Source organism: Dermacentor andersoni, chromosome 7 (genome assembly GCF_023375885.2).
Source record: "Dermacentor andersoni chromosome 7, qqDerAnde1_hic_scaffold, whole genome shotgun sequence".
Lineage (NCBI taxonomy): Eukaryota > Metazoa > Arthropoda > Arachnida > Ixodida > Ixodidae > Dermacentor > Dermacentor andersoni.
The window spans coordinates 83,009,666-83,029,367 of record NC_092820.1 but is presented as its reverse complement, the minus strand read 5'-3'; the positions used below and the strand labels follow the sequence as shown (position 1 = coordinate 83,029,367).

At 43.6% G+C, this 19,702-nt stretch overlaps 1 protein-coding gene across 5 annotated transcripts in view; it reads left to right on the top strand.

The window, feature by feature from the left end:
• UGP (UDP-glucose pyrophosphorylase) overlaps positions 1-19,702 on the top strand; it is a 76,562-nt gene that overhangs the window by 33,732 nt on the left and 23,128 nt on the right. For 4 of the 5 annotated variants that reach the window (XM_050181453.3, XM_050181452.3, XM_050181455.3 and 1 more), the window contains 4 exons: positions 10,479-10,715; positions 11,890-12,075; positions 16,077-16,210; positions 17,123-17,191. In XM_050181453.3, coding sequence (XP_050037410.1) covers positions 10,479-10,715; positions 11,890-12,075; positions 16,077-16,210; positions 17,123-17,191 — 626 coding nt within the window. Of the gene's footprint in view, positions 1-57; positions 93-10,478; positions 10,716-11,889; positions 12,076-16,076; positions 16,211-17,122; positions 17,192-19,702 lie in introns of all 5 variants that reach the window. The other variant, XM_055072743.2, reaches the window with a different exon arrangement.

The following is a 19,702-nucleotide window of genomic DNA, read 5'->3' as shown; positions in this document are numbered from 1 at the left end:
TACACATTGGATGGGTATAGTTTGCCTTCAACTTTGAATGCCCGCTTTCTTGCACAGCACTGGCCTTACTTTGAAGATGTGTTCTGTTGTGCGTAAGTACAAATGTCACCTCTGCACATACACACGTGTGCACTGTGTGCTTTCATCTTTTTCACACGGACCGTGCTCTGCTTCACATGACTGAGGTTAAGCACATGTTTTTGCCCGTTTTGATAATTCGTGCCATGTGCACAATTGTGCACGCCAAGGAAGCGTGTAAACAAAACATAGTACTGCTGAAATAAGGATAATAAATATTTCTCACATTTCGAAAAACTTCCAATGGAACCTGTGCTGCAAATTTGAAATACATGTTAAGTGTTCTAGTAAAATGTTGTTGAAGGTAGATAGCTGGGTTTTCGCTCTCAGTCTCAGTATGTCATTGTGTAGTGGGTTGACTTCTTTCATTGTTTTTCACAAGTTTTATGCCAGGCATATTCTTCGGTTGGCTGGATAAGTGCTTTCTAAGTATTCTACACGTGAAATAGTTGGGTTCCGATATCCCGCTTTCCTGTAGGGAGCTATCACGGGAAGTCTGCATTCTGCAAACTTGACAAAGGTCACTGAGCAATTGAAAGTTCTTAATCTCTTCTGCTGGTGCATACCCTTTTTTTATGATTCTGGAGATGCAAGAAATGTGGTGAAATGAAATTTTCAACTGTTAGGTTGTCACAAGTGACAAAGAGCCGCCGTAAAGATTTGGAGTACCGCAAGATGACTCGAAAATATAGGGTGCACCACCAACATGGCAACCCACCACATTGTGTTAACTACTGATCTCTGTGTTTGGGCAAAGAAAAGCTACTGTTATTGTAACAAACATGGGGATATGGTTACTTTGTCCGCAAACACATGCTGCTTTCATTGACTAACTGTGGGATTTAAATAAAAAATGGGTTTTGCATGTTCGTAGTGCACCAGTCATTAATAACAACCTACATGAAAAACTGGGAAAACGACGGAAATGTCTTTGAGCTGCCTTTGGATCTTGGGATTTCGGAGGGTACGTGATGTTCAAGTCCCACCTGCTGTCTCATATGCCGCCTTCCAGCCCTGAGGGTCATGCTTTGCTGTACTGCGGATGCCGGAAGTTTGTCATCATTGTGCACTTCCTATAGCTGGTGTACAAATTGCTTCTTCAGCAAACCTCAAATTTAAAATTTATTTTTCTGAGTGAGAACAAATTGCCATTTCTCTTTTTCCATGAAAATCTGGTGAGGGGATAATTGACGTTATTGCATTTTAAGTTCCTGGCCCTGAAAAACCTGGTATGCGCTACAACTGAAGGCGCATTATAGTTGAGTAAATATGATAATTGATCCATTTTCTCTTGATTGTGTGCTCATCATGGAGCTGTTGCATTTGCTTCTGACCTCATAACATCAAGCAACTTCAGACTAATTCAAAAACTAATTAATGCTTTTTATTTATTGTGTAGATGCACTTTCGCTCTCTTTGCCAAGCTTCTACTTTGCTACTAGCGGGCATACTCCCTGTCCTCGATGGGACTTGTGTGAGCTCTGCTGTATTTTCTGTATTTTCTATCGCATCGTATGGTACCTGCAAACAGTGAGCCTTCATCCCATGAGGCCACCGAACTGTGATTCTTGGATCCACGATCCCAGTGGCATCGAGCCCTACTGATGTACATTGCCGAAACCGATCTGTCTTTGTATAATTAATTGTTTGTGCCATTGGGCAAACTTCCGAGAAAAAAAAATCAAACTTTATGCAGAATGTAGTTCTCCCTCTTCACAAAGAGGCACAATTTACAGTAACTGAGGATAATCACATTTTGGTAAGCTTGATATCTTGTGGTCTGGGCTTGGCAGCCATGTCTGGCCAACTGAAACAGCCATGTTTTGTGTCATTCCGTTGACCCATTCTTGCTTATGATGGGCATACAGGAAAAATGTTACACACCACCAGACAGATGGACAGAAAACTTTATGGAGGTACCTTTTGGTGTTTGCAGATTATGAGTGTTTGCAGTGCTTTCAGAATTCTGCTTGATGTAGAGAGAGGCTTTGACATAATTTGCATGGACATTTGTACTTTGTGTGCTCTAGTCTGTAACGCCTGATTTAGGCGCTCGGGGTAATTAAAGTGGGCTGTGCTGGCAAAATAATAGCCTTAGCTCTTGTAGTATGTAGAGTAGGCATGGTTGTTTTGGCTGACTACAGAGGCAGAAAGTTGGCGACAGTGAAATGCGTAAGTTATAGAGAAAAATTTTGCATACAAGTTGCTCCCAAATCGGCAAGTGTGCATCTTCCTGCTCTTCTGTGCGATTTCTGCTTGTATATATTTTTTTATGACTACGATGCCTGCTATGTGGATATCTTTTATTGTTTGAACTTGTTTTTCAAACTTGTGGATTGTGCAAGGTCATTCTCAGTAGGCAGGTGTTGTAGCAGTTGTATGCTTCTTCATTTGTTGGTTCTTAGAAAGACACGTTCGTCATTCGCAACCTTTCTTTCTGCTCGAACGTTGTTGAGTTGGCAAGTGCTTCCTGATTCTTAGGCACAATACACTGCTGTCTGTTGGACCACTAAAGCTCGAGTTTCATTTGAACATGTCCGTCGCCAGTAGTAGACAAAATGGATGTTGCATGGAACTTGCGCCTTATTGTCGAGGCTTCTCAGGCTATCAGGTACGGATCACTTATTTACTGTCTCTCTGCATAGGCACTTGTAGGGTGCAGTTGTCGTGAAATTCGGTGGTCGCTGTACCTCACTGTTCATTTTATTCTCCTGCTCTCAGAGCCATATAGGCATCACAGGGAGTTGGTCTGCGAAACTTTCTTTCTGAGAAAACTGTGTAGATTTTTTTTGTAGCTTCATGCTGCAGTCGACTGCATAACAATTTTAGAGCACAGCTCTTAGGCGGCCGTTCCTGCGGCTGCCATCGTCGGCTCACCCTAGAACGTGCAGCATACAGTGTCTGAAATAAGAGCGTACTGAAATTTCGGACGCAAGAACGTTTCGCCGCCCGACCTCCCGCACTTTCTGCCGGGACCGCAGGTCCGAAACGGCATTAATCAAAGCCACCACTGCCGTCGTTTTGATTACTTCGCCGCATTGAGCCGGTGCTCTCGCACGCAGATCCGCTGGCAGCCGTAGCCACTACCGCGGCAAACGCTAGGCCGGTACTTCGCCGTTCGCTATTAAGCTTCTTGCCCTTCGCCGCCGTGTTTTTCCTGGAAAGAATTCGCCGCTGTCAGCAATGGCACCGACTCCGCCTTTTTAGTCCTCGCGATTGGCTTCGAAGCTCGGAAAGCACGGCGCGTTGCATAATGCCGGGTCCTGAATGTCAGCTTCTCCTCGATACAGCAATGTTACGCGCTGAAGCATACGCGAAAGTACTGCGGTGAAGCATAATAAACGTGGGAAGGGGCAATTGTCACGGGACACAGTATGTATTCCTTAATTAAACACGCGTTTACCCGCCATCTCACGTCACAATACGAGCGCCGATTTGCCTAATAAGTGTACTGGCAAATCTTTTTGGATGTCCCTGTGGCTTTTTGAGCCCTTAAGGGCAGTAAAAGACGCGCATTCATTTTTTCGAGCTGCCCGATTTTTCGGACGTTTTCGCGTCCCCTAGGGAGTCCGAAAAATTGGACGTTGACTGCAACAATGACCAAGAGAATCCTTCAAATGGTCTGTGGGACGAACGCGCGGTGGGAGAAGGACGAGAACAGAAAGGACCGCTGCATTGATGAATGAACGGGAAAGGAAGCATGCCGCCGCTTCTTTCAAGAAGCTTGAGCTCAATAAAGCAAAGTGTTGGCTGACGCCGAGATGCAGGTGTCCCTCATCCAAACCAAAATAAACTCTTTAAAGCAGTGAAACGCAACACTGAGGCATTGTGCACAGGCTGAGAGTATGTCGGGACAGTAGAGGTTGACTTTTCAGTTGCTGAGAGAGAATCTCACTTGCGACAAAGTTTGGGCCTCATACCAATGAGCTTACTATCAGTTGATAAAAATAGCTCACATCCCCTTCAGTCACGTCGTCCACATTTGTAGATGCAGCCTATTTTTGCCATTTCTATGCAGTGGTAGCAAGGAATAGAGCACAAACGTTAAGCTTGGTAAATTGAACATTCTAATAACGTAATAACGTTCTAATAATGTATCATTACAGAGTACTGCTTTGGTGACGTTTGACGTGAAGCATGTCGGTAGCAACCTTGAAATATATTTTTTTCTTTCTTGAAATGCTTGAGGCCAATGAATAACTTGTGCATGTAATTCGAGCAGAGCATTTAATCCTTTTTATGAAGAAATGTAGCATGGCTGACTTTACAATATTCAAATATTTAGTTACTCTGTAATTATAACGACTCATCATAATATGCTTAAAGAGTCATTCTTTTGCTTTCAGTGAAGTTTCAAGCAACATCGATGTTTCACGCATGTATTGACAGTCAATCATAATTCGTGACTGAAGGGGATATCCGAAAATATTTCTGTATGCATCTCCTTTTTATTCGTATTTGACAATGTTCAATTCGGTTTGCAATGAGTTTTACTATTTTTTTCAAAGGTATTTCATTTCCAGTGCACTTTACTAGCCATCCCTTCTGATTTCTTTTTGAATAAAATAAATGCTGCTCCTTACTATTCAAACTGGATTAAGTCGTTTTGTTTTTTTCTTAGCATGTTTACTAGAGAGTGACAGCATTGGGCAACATGATTTCAGCCTGTCTTGACATAAAACAAGGTTCTGTGTCACTCAGGGAATTTTGCAAAGGTGCTCAGGGAAAACCTGGAAAACTTGGGGAATTTGGAAGTGTCAACTTGGTAGACACCCTGGAACTGAAGTGGAGCACCGTTTTCTTTCTTTTTTTGCATACTTTATGCGCATGGAAAATTGTGCATGCATGCATTGTGCCTCCGGTATGAAGTGTGGCCTTATTATATATTTTTGTGTCCGACGCAAACTTGTGCCAAAATGTAAAAATATGCAAGCTCCATGTAGCTGGGCAGAACCAAGGTAATGCTGTTTGCTGTCGCTTGGAGCAAGTCAGACCATTTTCTGTATGTGGCGTAATGACATAATTAGTAATTATTAGTTAACCAACTGCACAAATATTATATTCCGAGAAAAAGTGTGAATGAGAAAATTGTAGACTTACCTGAAAAATTCCCGGTCCAGCTTTCGTTTGCTCAATATGTACAGGCTACATAAAAGTTTTTTCCAAGCCTGAAAGAAAGGCTGCAAAACACGAAAAGGTGCTGTGTGATTAGTTGCAGAGCACATTCTCTTGCTTTGTGAGTGCTTTTTGTGAGTGTGCTTTTCGGTTTATTTCAATGTACTCTTTTTATTTAGGCCGTGGCGGCTTGGTAAACGTTCTTGAATGTTGCCAAATTCAGTCTTTGGCTAGTTTAGAATAATATCACAGTCATATCTACTGGGAGGGCAAGGGGGGCAAAGTATGTCATTTGCTCCCTCCCCACACATTTTTGAGAGCGGGCACTTTTGGCTGCACAGTGAAAAGTCCAACAAAACTACAGCTGAAGCTAAATTTTCTTTCTTAATAGAGTGACCACACAAGTGATGCTTTCCTTTACTATGCATACCCTGCTTGGACAGCAAGGATTGTCATTTGTGTCTTCTCGGGACGCCCTGTAGCGGATGAAGTGTGGGATTTGCCATACACGCTTGCATTGCAGAGAACGCTTGACGCCGCGAAGTTCCCGCCCAGCAAACTGTCAGCTTGCGCTACATGCATCATGCCCAGTTTTTTGGGACCGCTGTATCCCTATTTGAAAACACAATCAGCTTGCTACATTTAACCTGCGGGCGCGGGGTAGGTCCGGATAAAGTTTATAATCAGCCGCGCCTAACAACTGGTGTGCCGTACACCATGAAATCGTTGGTTTATCAAATGCTATAACTATTTAATCTCTGTCCAGAGATAGCCTACATAGCGTTTCAGTCTCGGGATCTTATCACCATCAAAAATCTAATCAAACCTCTTACAGATATAACTGTCGAATTTCATTGTGCAATCGTCACTTATGGTAGATATGCTTGGGAAAAGGACCTTGGTCGAACGGGCAGAGCCATTTCAATACCCATAGAGCACTGACTAGAATTTTTTTATAAAGGCATGTGTCACTTCTGACTTTCATGATTTCATTTTCATTTGCTGTTGCTAAATAAGAGCTACACTAATACTTGTTTCCCTGCAGGAGCTGAAACAGCAGATATTTCGTATTTTGAAAATATGAGGGCCACTTTTTGGTGATGTGTACCGATATCTTGCACTGTATAGGTTGCTTATGTGCTCTGAAAACAGTTACTGAATAATTAACATAGAAAGTTGGGCTAGTTGGTGACTTTCTCCCAATTTTTATGCGTTATAGATAGAATTTAGTTGTCTTTCCCCTGTATCCTCAGCAAAATATGTGAGCCACAGCGTTTATACTTATTCAATGTTCGAAGCAATGTTCTGAGGGGCGAGTGATATGCCTTTATTCTGTGTAGGTTCATTGCAGCCTTTGTAAAAGGTTACTCATTCAAGTGTTTCAGGTTGTCATACTTCCTCTAATGGAAACGTTTCCACACTCCTAAAACAACAGCACTAGAGACAGTTGAAATTCCATGAAAATAGTGAGAATATTAAAACGCAATGCATTGCAAAACTTTCACTTTCCTGCTTTAAATGCAAGTGCTGCAGTTAATTACTAATTCCCCATTTTTCCATGTGCTTCCATGCATTATACAAGATTCATGGTTTGTTTCTCCAGTGTCTTCGGTGAGCTAAACAAGGCATCTTGTTTATATCTGAAGGAAATTAGAGGCATGGTATGGCCGATATGTTCAAAATGGGTGGGTTGAACGCACATTTTCCAGTAGAATATGCATGCAGGTGGTCCATAGTGTTATTAGTCGGTTTTATAAGCCGTGTAAAACTTGGATGGCTGTGCTGGCATAATTACAACTACATTTGGGATAAAAATTTTTTTAACGTAAGGAGAACAATACGCCAAGTTTATGTGCAATGGTAAATGTGTGTTGATCACATACAGCATTAAAAAGATTGTAAGCGAGTGCCCGAGAGTATCACGCTGCTGTTAGCTAGGTTTTCCAGTGTCCCAAGAGAACTCTGCGTTTCAAATACTTGACACTTTTAAAGGAACAGGCAGCATTTAGTGCAATGTGTAGTGCAGTCGTAATGTTTCTCACTTATCTTGAAGCGTTACAAATAATTACAGAACCCTGATCTTTTTTTCTTTTTGCTTTTTCATGCGTACAAGTTTCACTTGGTGTCTTCACTGAACTAAAGGGGGTAGCTTTGTTATGTTTGGTGACTGTAAGGCCAATTTAATGGGTGATATGTAGCAGAAGTTCGAAGTGCATGATTAGGTGGGGCTTTCGCAATGAATTACGTGTGCAAGCACTCTAGAGTGTTATGAGCACGTCTACTGAGCGGGGAAGAATTGAACCCGCTGCCCTGGCAGAACTATAAAAAATCAAGAACAAATTTAGCTGAAATTGGAGCTACGCTATAGGAACTCTTTATGCGAAGGTAAATTCGGCCGGATCAAACGCAGCCTTTGCAAAAAATTTCTTAATCAAGTGTTAGAGCGTGTGATATGGCCTCTTATCAGCTATGCTTCCCATTGTCCTGACATAGCTGTAGTTTACAACAGGTTTATATTTTGTAGAAAGAGGAGGGGGGACATGGTAATCTCTGTCATCTCCTTGCACTATGAATCCTTGCCAACTAGCTCAGCTTTCTGTCATTCTAAGGGACATGGTAACTGCAATGTTCAACAAAATTTTTACGTTCCTGGTCCGGTTAGAAGTGTTGCGAATAATTACTGAGCCGTCATTTTTCTTTCCCTATCTTCAGGCATCATAACAAGTTCCGACTTGGTTTTAGTGATGTCCGTGGGGAACTAAACTGGATATTTTGCTTGTATTTGGTGAAAATAAAGGGCGCGTTATGGGCAGTATGTAGGTAAAATTCAAAGACAGGGGAATAATTATGACATTTGCAGTAAATTATGCATGCAAGTGATTCGGAGCTTTAGAAATGTGTTTTGCGAACGAAGAATTTATCTCGTTGCCTTGGGAGAACTGTGAACTCGACCGATATCAAATCAAGCAGAAATTGAGTAGGGGGGGGGGGGGGGGGACACCCTGGTAAATGTAATGGCTAAGTAACGTGTGTGATGAATAGCTGGGTTTTTAAAAATTCCCAACAAGAAGTGCTCCAAAGCATTACAAACGGGCAAGTATTCAAATGGACCGTTGTATATATATATATATATATATATATATATATGTGTATATATATATATATATATATATATATATATATATATATATATATATATATATATATATATATATATATATATATATATGGGGGCATTGTTTTAAAGTATGCAGTATAATTACAAGAAAATGGAACCTTTATTGCAACTGTGCAAAAGAAACAGCTTCGCTCGAAATTCGGTCGTAATTCTCCAAGGTCACCCACATTTGCTGTCTTTTTTTCTGCTGAATATTGCAATTAACTTATGTTTATTGTACTTCATTGCCTAAAAGCTCGACAACTATATTACCTAAACTAGCGATACATTTAGACTTAAACACCAAGTACAATTCTTTAATTATTAAAATTCTTTTTAGCAAATGTGCATTCTTTATGTGCGCTGTACCGCCGCTACTGGGCGGGATCCAGGACCTCTGTGAGGCACTCATTGCCTTTTGTCCCTGCATCATCTTGAGGCTTTATATACAGTTGCAAAAAATAACTGCAAATTCAAATAATTTTTTGGGCCGCTGAATACAATGTAGTTAATCTTTATTGATAAAAAAATTAATTAGGCCCAAGCAGACATCATATATATCCACAACATCACACTGAGCTCGTACAGGAACCTTGCATTTATTTTTTTCACCTTTTCTGGCATACCAAGCATCCCCTAATAGTAAGAGTGATTGTTTTGGTATTGTAGAAAGATAATTTGTTAATATACAGCTCACATATATATTTATTTTCCCTTTAGTGTCCCTTTAACCCTGTATCTTGGGAAAACTGCAAAAAAAAATCCAAAATTTTCTTTTCCTATGAAGTTTGCGTGCAGCATTCTCAAAGAAAAAATATCAAACATTTGCTCTATTTCTTGTACTCGTATAAGACATCGAATAACAAACTGTGTTTTCATAAACAGTTTTTCTCACAATAAATGAAAGTCTTCAATAGTATTCTTTCAATGCACGTCAGCAGGACCAATGTAAACTGCAAAATAATATGCACTGGCACCCAAACTCGGCAGTAAGCTGTGTGATGAGCAGACGTGCATGACTCGTTCAGGGCGATTGATGAGCAATGGAAAATGTAATGTAGATGCACAAGACTCGTCCTTGGTGATATTGCTTCAAATTGGCAGGACGAGCACTGCTCGGGCTTGCTAGTTAAACGTTGGTTAAGACACCGCCTGAAGCATTTAATGGGAAGTTAAGCGAGTTGCTGCCAAGTATATATGCTAATTGGCAGACTCGCACTCATGCTTTCGAAAAGATTTCAGTTCATAAAGCACCAGAACATCACTAATGGTGCACTGTCCGCAAGCGCGCTGCTTTCTTAAATTATGAGGAGAGGCCAGAGAGGGCTTTCAAACGATGTGGATTCAGATTCTGCACATAAGTGTACATGGGAAAACTACAAAATATTTACCATCAGCTGTTCGTAATTTGTGACCAAAAGAGACTGTTTGGAGCATCCACAACTGCTCACACGATACCAGAGGGAGGGATGCACAAAATATCAGTTTCTGTAATAAATAAAACATTGTGCATTTCATTTATTATAGCAACTACCACTTCGACAGTCTCTTTTGGTCACATATTATGAATCACTATTGGTAAATATTTTATGGGTATTTACTTCAATGGAGATCATTCTCGGAATCAACAGTCAGAATTCTACCCAGCATCGTGCATATTTGAAAGTTGCTTTGCTTGATACAAGGCAAGTACTGGGTTGCTTGAAAGCTCAGATTTAGCACGGTGCGCATTTTCTGTGAGCGCAGACTACATATAATATTTGCCCAATTTTACCCAGACATTTCTCTACGTTGTTGCACTCCCACATGTCAAAAGCTCATTCAAAAAGGACAACGAATAAAATGTGGCCTGATGTGCAGACATCGTAACGATTCAGCGACGCCTTGTCTTGATTGTCATAAAGCAGATGTTGCTAGGTTCCAGGAGGGGTAACCTAACAGTATGGTCTGATTTCGTTATTCGTACAGCCTACGTTGGTTCGGTAGTCCAGATGGTTCAACCTTTGGTGTCCTTTTCAAGCTATATTTTCACAGCTGCTGTTTTGTTATTGCATCAGTGGTTTCTTTCTTTTTGTTTTTTTTAAATCTTCGACGAACACCTTCATGCCTTCCCGTGTCGTGCATGCAGATGTATGGGCACAGCCGGAAGAACAGTGACAGCACCGAGTTCAAGGAGATGTCCAAGGCGGACGCCCAGGCGCACCTGGCACAGGAGCTTGAGAAGCTCTGCCGCACCGCCAGCGCTGCCGAGCGCGAGACTGTTGAGGCTGAGTTTCGTGGCTTCCAGCGACTCTTTCGCAAGTTTGTCAAGGACACCGGGCCGGCTATCGTCTGGGACAAAATCCAGCCCGTGCCCGAAAATGCGGTGAGCATCTGTCTGTCTGGTCAAGCGAAGTCATTTTTCTGTTTCACTCTTTCGTGGAAAAGTGATGGGAAAATGACTGGTTTCTAAGGCATCCCAGAAAGTGTTTTTTTTTTCCTTGCTATAGACATCCTTTTAGCATAAAATGTGGTATTCCGAAGTGTGAAATCTGAAATAATTTTTTTATGAACATGTCAAAAATCAGCATTTGAAATTGTTGATCACTGGTCATCTATTTAAATGTGTGTGGTAACGAAAGAGTGAGAGGGTTAAACTGCATATTTTGCTGGGTAGGAGGAAGGTGCAATCTCGTTTGTGTGACAGTAGGCATCTGAGTCATGCTGTTGCTGTTTTTTTATCCACACAGCCCTGCAAACTGCTAAGAAGCATTGAGTAAAAGGGCTTGTGGTAAAATAATGTCACTGAAGGGCGAAAATAAAGGAAGAAAGAATAAAGTTAAGGAATGCACAAAAATGCTAGGCTGATCATACAACTCACATTTTATACAACAAAGAAAAGAAAGAAGGGGAGGAAGCAGAAAATACAAGCATAACATATGTGAAGCTCGATGACTATTATTATACAGTGTTGTACAAAGGATAAAACATGAAGGTGTAACTTTTCATCAAATGTTGCAGAACTAGTTTCCACTAGTTTCACTCGGGAGACTATTCCAAAATCTGCTTATGAAGCAGTGCAGGGTTGAAAGGTTGTGTATGGCTGAAAAGGCTCTTGAAAATGAAGCCGATTACCTAAGAAGCCAAGTGTAAGTGAGTGCACGGTAACGTGATAAAGTGCACACTTTCCTGCTCCTTCTAAGCCGAATGGGAAAGGGCGCTTTACTCTACTTGCTTCGGTTTAGCCTCGGAATCCTGCACCTCTTTTCTCATCAACTGCACGGCACGCAACATTACGGTAGCTAGCAATGCACTGAACCTTTGCCCTCGGCTCAGGTTTGTCCAAAAAGCGTCTCACGGGAGTGAGAGATTTTGTTTGGAATAACCGTTGCGCAGTTTTCGGAGTTGGAATTCGCGGGCATTTTTCTCGATTCAAATACGTGGCTCTTTGCTAGGGCCAGCAGAGCAGTATCAGAGCAGCGCATAGCACATGAAGCTTGAACAGAGGGCTGAGGCGAGAGGGGTGTGGTGCACTTAGAGCGGGTGATGCGCTGTCGCAGGTCATCAAGTACGAGACACTGCCAGCGCCAACAGAGGAGGAGGCCATCCGGTCTATGCTCAACAAGCTGGTGGTGGTGAAACTGAACGGTGGCCTCGGCACGAGCATGGGCTGCAAGGGCCCGAAGTCTGTGATCCCCGTCCGCAATGACCTCACCTTCCTCGACATGACTGTGCAGCAGATTGAGGTGGGTGCCGAGGCGGCTTTTGCTGTGCGCATGTGCTTCCCTTGCTTTACCGGAGTATCTTGCAAAACGTATGCAATTTGAAAATTGTGGCACACTTACAATGAAATATAGGTATTGCACTACCCAACAAGCCTTGGGTTGTACGTAGGTCTTGCCTGAACTCCAGTGTCAGACAGTGTCTGGTTTACATTTTTGCTTCTTATCGGCTTTCGCATTAACCACCTCCGTATTTTTGTCCGTAAATATCGGGAGCTACGTCGAATTTATATCTCAACTTGATTATTAAGCTTTAGTGTTGATAGATGGTTTGATATTTATACACTCTGCCTACTGTTTTTGTTTGCAATAGTGCATGCAGTATTTTGCCTCTGCCAAAACATAATTGATAGGGGCTTGTGGGCTTGACCAGCTGCATAGATACAGCATTTATCTGCAATTCTTCCCTATGTATTTCTTGCATAGAATACAGAATATACATACAGATTAGACTAATTTCATTTCATATTTTGGCTGGGCAGTTCTGTAACCCGCTTCACTTATCCTTGATGTGCTTTGGTCTCCGCAAAGGCGTCCTTGCAGGTCTTGTGCTGTGTTGATGCCAGGCAAAATGTATATGCCAGAAGAATTGTGCTGGCATGGCCTGGCTGCAGAATGGCAGACATGCCAGGAGACGCGTTTTTGTACAGTTTGGTCGGCGAGCTCGGATGCGAAACTTGGTCTGCGTTCTCAAGCGATCAACTTTGGGAAAGTTTTCACTTTTGCATAAGGTGGCGGACATTGCATGATCCCACTGAAGTAATTAATAATTTTTTTGCCCACCGGCTCAGCTGAGCAGAGCCCTCTGAAAACTGTCTGTATCCTCAAGACTGATCGGTCCCTCTGGGTTTTGTTCAAGCCTATTGTCGACTGGGTGAATCTTCTGGACTTGTATTTTCCTCCTCTTTTAGACAGCTGAGCTAAGCCACTAGGACTGTATAGTATACATATTTGAAATAAAAATCTGGCAACCCAAGTTTTCTGGTAAGCTTAGCAGTGACTACACAGTGCACTTCCATTAATAAAAAAGTTCTGATTAGACAGATTGCCAAGGTGACCTCAAGTGCTCCTTGAAGTGAGTGCTCTGTGAACAAGGCTTGAAGCACAGTGAGCCTTCGAATGGTACAGCAACACCTTTTAGGAAAGGTGTGTAGTGTGTGAATGGACACTTTGCAAAAAAGTGAGCGCCCCCTGCCGTAGGCCTGAGGAAGCGTTCGGGGCACTGGGTGCGACAGTAGTTGCGTGGAAAACATTCCCCGTCATCGCCTTATTACTACCTGTACCATCGAGTTTTATGGCGTGAAATTCAGCTTGCGTTGTTTGTTTAGTCTCCTTACGTTGTGTCAGAATGATGGGGAGGAAGACTGCATTTTGTTTTCTTTTTGCACACGGGATCTACTTGCGAAACAGCGACCAGGTGCGGAGCTCCCTGCCTCAACAACTGCGACCGTGTGTCAGACCCATCGTGGTTGGGCATTAAAAAAGAGGGTTACGTGGAGAACATTATGCTTAATCTCAGTGACCCAGAAGCGCTTCTTGTTCAGACAGCTTGCACCTTCCCCATTTGATTTGACGTCTGTAGATTCACTCTTGACTTTCTCTTCCTGCAATGTCGTAGAAGCTGAACTATATGCATTACAATGCACATTTAGTGCTGTGCAAACTGTTACATGTATGTATTAAAACAAAGCTAAAATGAAGTTGCCGGTATGAACTGGATCAAGTGGCTTGGGTAGACGCTAACACATACAACCTGTCGCATCGTCAGCTGTCGAAGCCAGCTGCATTCCATCAGCTAGCCTTTGCTTCATATCGCTCACTTTTCTCGCACTGCCCTATTTTACAACAGACTGCATTTATGCAATATAACTCGTCGCATCAAATAGCCAATCTATGTGCTATCGAATGTGTAGCGACGTGTGAGATGGTATGATATGACTTTCAAAGTAATCGTTAGCAAATACGGCCTTTGATTTTCCTTTCCTCTCGTAATAAAAACATGTGCGTTAGCTGGCCTGCGCACACGCACACGGTTTAAGCCGGCGATATGCTGGTGGAGCGAGCCCGCGTGCTGAGAGCTAGGAGCGTACACCAAGCACAAAAACGCCCTCTGAAACCACTAGCCGCCACCGCTGCGGACATGCCATCCTGAAATCCTGCTTCGCTGTCATTAACATGCTCTTACGTGCCTCTTCATCAGTGCAATGACCGTGCCGCTGCGCTGCAGCCTGACCGGAAGTTCGGGTGTATGTGAAAACAGTTGGCACGTAGTCAGGGTGGCTAGAAAAGTTCAAAGGCTGGCCTATAATTGAAGAAGGGCAGATATTAATACAAAGGACTCATTACAGACCAAAATTCATGAGGTACACCTGTTATAAAGTGCTCGCTGCAAATCCAAATCCTTGAGTTACCAAACTGAGCCGTCCGAATTCAACCGCCTTACGGTGGTCACCCACGATGCTCTTTTTAACAGGTACCACTACTCGGACAGAAACAAAATAACAAAAATGATGTTATTCTTGCCTTAATAATTCGTACATCCATACACAACGCAGTGCACTGGCATAGCATTCAGAAACGTGGACACAGGAGCTTGCCTGAGCCTGCCTGAATGCCCAGCCAGGCCGGGAGTCGTCTGCTAGCTTTTCAACTGCATAGGGGGCACTCGCACATGCGCAGCAGCTTTTTTGCTAAGTGTCCATTCAGGAATCTTTCACAACAAGGAAGTTTTTTTAATGCGCTTCATATGAGCAGAGTTATCAGCACTCAAATCCTGCCTTTGCCGCAACATCTTCTGTTTCATTGTTTCTGCATCTGAAGCTGTGTGCCTGCATTCCTCCTCACATCATTTTGTTATACTTTCATGTGAGTATGGCCTCCAAGATCGGTACATCACGCCATCGAATCTCTGAGGCCATACTATTGTCCTCCCAACAACAATATTGTCCTCCCCCAACAAGATCATACCATTGCCCTAGCCGTCACAAAATTTCTCTGTACCTGGTCCTGCTGAAAGCAATGCTTTGTTATGACATGTAATGAGCTCTGGCCAGTAGCCATCATATTTACTGGTGTGCCACAATAGACATGAACAATTTCAAGAAGCCAAAGAAGGCATGCAGTCTTTTTGGTGAAATTGTAAGCTGCCTGGTTACATTTGGAAGAACGACATTTGACAAAGGTGCTCATGAGAGCATTGTCTAGCAACTAAGCAGGTTTGTTTACCATGTTCAAGAAGCACTTCAGTGTGCTTTAATAAAATTGTAATAAACACATTGTTAAGGCTCTTTCAGAAGGCCTATCTTGATTTTAGATAGCTGAAGTTGTTAGTGACTCTAATGCAGCCTTATTATGTATAATGTTCTGCTACATTCGGCTCAAGAACATTGATTTAGAAAAGGCAACTAAGTGCGTGTACAAGTGCAGGTACTTGCTGTGGGTTTGGAGCTATATTACTCCATTTTATAACTTCCGGTTCAGCAATAATGCTTGATGAATTAAATAACATCAATCATCCATGGTACATAATCTGCACAATGAGTTACAAGCGGTGTCTAGAACATGGCAAGTGGGACCTATTTTTGGCTCCTGCAATTACTTCCAATTCTTGCAATATGTAAAAGCATGGCCTTCAAGTGTTTCCGTTCTGCAGAGGCAGCCATAGCTCGGTGTGCGATTTCGACACCTATTGTGTAGCTTCACTGTTGGATGTAAATCCAAAAGAAGGCTAAAGCCCCGACGAAGGCAAGCCCCCTTCTGGAAACATTGGCTCCAACCTTGGGGCGTCCCTTGTTTACTCACTAGGTGAGTAAACTCACCTTGTAAATTCACCTAGTAAACTCACTAGGTGTGTTTACTTACCTCACTAGGTGTAGCGGGTGTTGAAGACAGAGTAGAGTGCATTTGAGAACATTGAAGTAGAGTGCATTTGAGTGTTTTCTGAGTTCATTTGTGTTCCATTGCAGTACCTGAACAAGACATACAACGCCAACATGCCGCTGGTGCTCATGAACTCATTCAACACTGATGACGACACGTCCAAGGTTCTCCGCAAGTACAAGGGTTTCAAGGTCAAAATATACACCTTCCTCCAAAGCAGGTGCGTGGAAACTAGGTCATCGGTCAAGTTATATAGTGTTTACACACACACACGCACGCGCGCACACACGTGCACGCACGCACGCGCACACACACACACACACACACACACACATACACAAAAGCACGTTGCATGGTTGTATGTGGTAGGGGGAACATTTGACTGCTGTCATAGTTGTTAGGTGTAACGTGCGAGATGCAGACGTGTCAAACAGGTACTTCAACATCTATCAACATCGACTTCTATAGTTGACTAGGCATCATTGTGGTCAACCTGATATTATCAGATTTCCGATGGAGAAGGTGGTTATGGAGAGACACAGTGGTCATTGGAAGTTTTTTTGGGGGCGAGGGGGGGTGTAACGCTGTGCCCGAAACGCTGTGCCTATGTTGTGAGAGACAGACTAAATTTATCACCTGGGTACCTTTACTGTGCATATGACTATCACTGTACAGGATATCATCCATTTTTCTCTTTCTTGAATGCTGAAGTCACAGCAGTGAACTATACTAAGAGGAAGCTGTTGGTTGCAGACAAATTTAGCTTGCAGAACAGTTTCCTAGTCATTCTTTCTTTTCTTTTCTTTTTGTGTGCTTAATCTCTGTTTCTCTCAATTGTTGGCTTGGGGAGTGTATTGCTTCAGACTTGATTTCAAATGAGCATGAGAATGAGAGCATTGTATTATATCTTGTTCTTAGCAAACAATGACTAGCAAGTAGTTTGTGGAAAGGTCTGTCAGTACATACCCCTTCTTCTTAATTAGTGTAATTAACTGTGATTTCTTGCATCACTCTCATGCTGCAGCTAGGTGTGATGTAAGGGTAAATGAAGAATTTGAGTTTGCTGTTTGTGACCTCCCTCCCTTCTCTATGAGCAATAAATATTTGATGTCATCATTTGTTCACCCTCCAGATATCCAAGGATAAACAAGGAGACGCTCATGCCAATTGTGACCTCGCTGAGCTCACCATCAGATGAAGCGTAAGTATGATTGCTTGCTAGAAACAACATTCTGACTAGATGTGTGCATAGAGTGTCGATAACATGGATCAGCTACATGCAGGTGAATGCAGCTTGTCTGTCTTTATTGCAATTACAAATGTCGCTGCATTTTGTTTCATTTTACTGACCATGCCTCAGAACCATACTAACAATTGTTCGTAGGAATTTTTTTTTACTGTCTGTTTCAGATTGACCACATAGACCATATTTGTGTCGCAATTTCAGTGGGATGTTGCCTATTTTTTTCATTTTGTTAATATTGTTACGGGCTTAAAAACAGTCAGACGTATATTTATAAGATATTTACAATAATAGTAGCAGCTGACATGATGGTAGACAGCGCGCCAAGTCTAGAGCGTCGCCTTCCTACCAAGCTGACATCTTCTTCGTCAGCTTGTCACATGACCCCCAGCGGCTGAAGCACCGGTTCGGTGCTGGTTAGGAGGCGGGCGAGTGATACAACTTAAGACGCGCAACGTGGACCACGTCGGAGTGATGCGGAGCCACGGTTGGCTCAAGAGGGGCGATTTCGTACGTGACGTGAGTTACTTGACGCAAGACACGGTAAGGGCCAGAGTAGCGTGAAAGTAACTTCTCCGAGAGGCCAACACGTCACGACGGTGACCAAAGGAGAACCAGGGCGCCTGGTGTGTAATGGGCATCACGATGGCGGGCATCATATAAGCGCCGCTGGTGTCCTGCGGCTCCACAAGTCGACGTCGGGCAATATGGCGTGCTTCTTGTGCTTTGAGTATGGCTTCACAGGCGTACTCGGACGTGGAATTCAGGCTAGCAGGCAGAATGGTGTCGAAAGGTAGTGTAGGGTCGTGGTCAAAAAGGAGGAAGAATGGAGAGAAGCCTGCGGTATCATGGTGAGACGAATTATAGGCGAAAGCAACGAACGGCAGTGCAACGTCCTAGTCGCGATGGTCAGTGGAGACATACATAGACAGCATGTCAGTAAGGGTGTGGTTAAAGTGCTTGGTTAGACCGTTCGTTTGTGGATGGTAAGCAGTAGCAAGTAGCGCACGAGTGTAGAATGTCATTGACAACATTAGAAAGAAAGTAGCGGCCTCGGTCGGTGAGGAGCTGTCGAGGGGCGCCGTGGTGAAGAATGACGTTCTCTAGGAGGAAGTCGGCGACATCGGTTGCACAGCTTGTCGGAAGAGCCCGTGTGGTTGCATATCGGGTGGTGTAGTCTGTTGCTACAACAATCCACTTGTTTCCCGAAGCAGACGTTGAAAAAGGGCCTAAAAGATTAACACCTACACGGAAGAATGGTTCTGATGGTACGTCAAGTGGTTGAAGATGACCAGCAGAGAGTGTGGTCGGCTTTTTGCGTCGTTGACAAAGGTCACATGCAGCAACATGACGGCAGACGTCACGGTATAGACCAGGCCAATAGAAGCGCCAACAAACGTGGTCATAAGTCCGTGACACACCAAGGTGATTGGCACTCGGTGCATCATGAAGCTGGGCGAGAACAGTCTGATGCAGATGCTCAGGCACAACGAAGAGGCGGGCAGGGCCATCCGGGCGCATGTTAGAGCGGTACAATATACGATCTTGGAGTTCAAACCATGCGAAAGGAAGGATCGGGCGTCGTTGAAGTGAGCCGTTGAATAAGTTTTTGTAAGGAGGCATCCCCGACGTTCGGCTCCAATATTGTGAAAAACAGCCAGAGAGAGAACGGTGACAGGTATGCCGGCCACAGAAACGACAGGAGGGTCGACAGGATGGCGCGACAAGCAGTCCGCATCTTGATGTAACCGGCCAGTCTTGTATACAACTGGATAGTTGTATTCTTGAAGGTGCAGAGCCCAGCGGCTGAGGTGCCTGAAGGATCTTTGAGGGACGAAAGCCAACACAGAGCGTGGTCATCACTGATGACTGTGAATTGGTGGCCGTACAAACAGGGGCGGAATTTACCCACTGCCCAAACGAGAGCCAGACACTCGCTTTCGGTGATGGAATAATTGCGCTCAGCAGAGGAAAGAAGGCGGCTGGCGTAGGCAATAAGACGTTCTCACCCTTGTTGTTTCTGTGCCAAGATAGCGCCAATACCGTAGCCACTGGCATCGGTACGGACTTCTGTTGGAGCTGACGCATCAAAGTGAGTGAGAAATGGGTGGGGACGTAAGCAGCCCAATCAGCTCGTTGAAAGCACCAGCTTGCTCAGGGCCCCAAATGAATGCATCTTTCTTGAGGAGCTGATTGAGAGGGCGCGCAACGTTCGCAAAATTTCAGACAAACCAACGGAAGTAGGAGCAAAGGCCCAAGAAGCTGCGAAACATCCTTGGCACATGTTGGCACGGGAAAGTCTTTCACTGCCCATATTTTATCGTGATCAGGGCGTACACCAGAAGAATCGACGAGATGCCCGAGCACAGAAATTTCCCGACGACCGAAGTGGCACTTGGACGAATTTAGTTGTAGCCCCGCCTGACGGAAAACAGATAGGATCGTCGATAGGCGTTCGAGGTGTGTCGC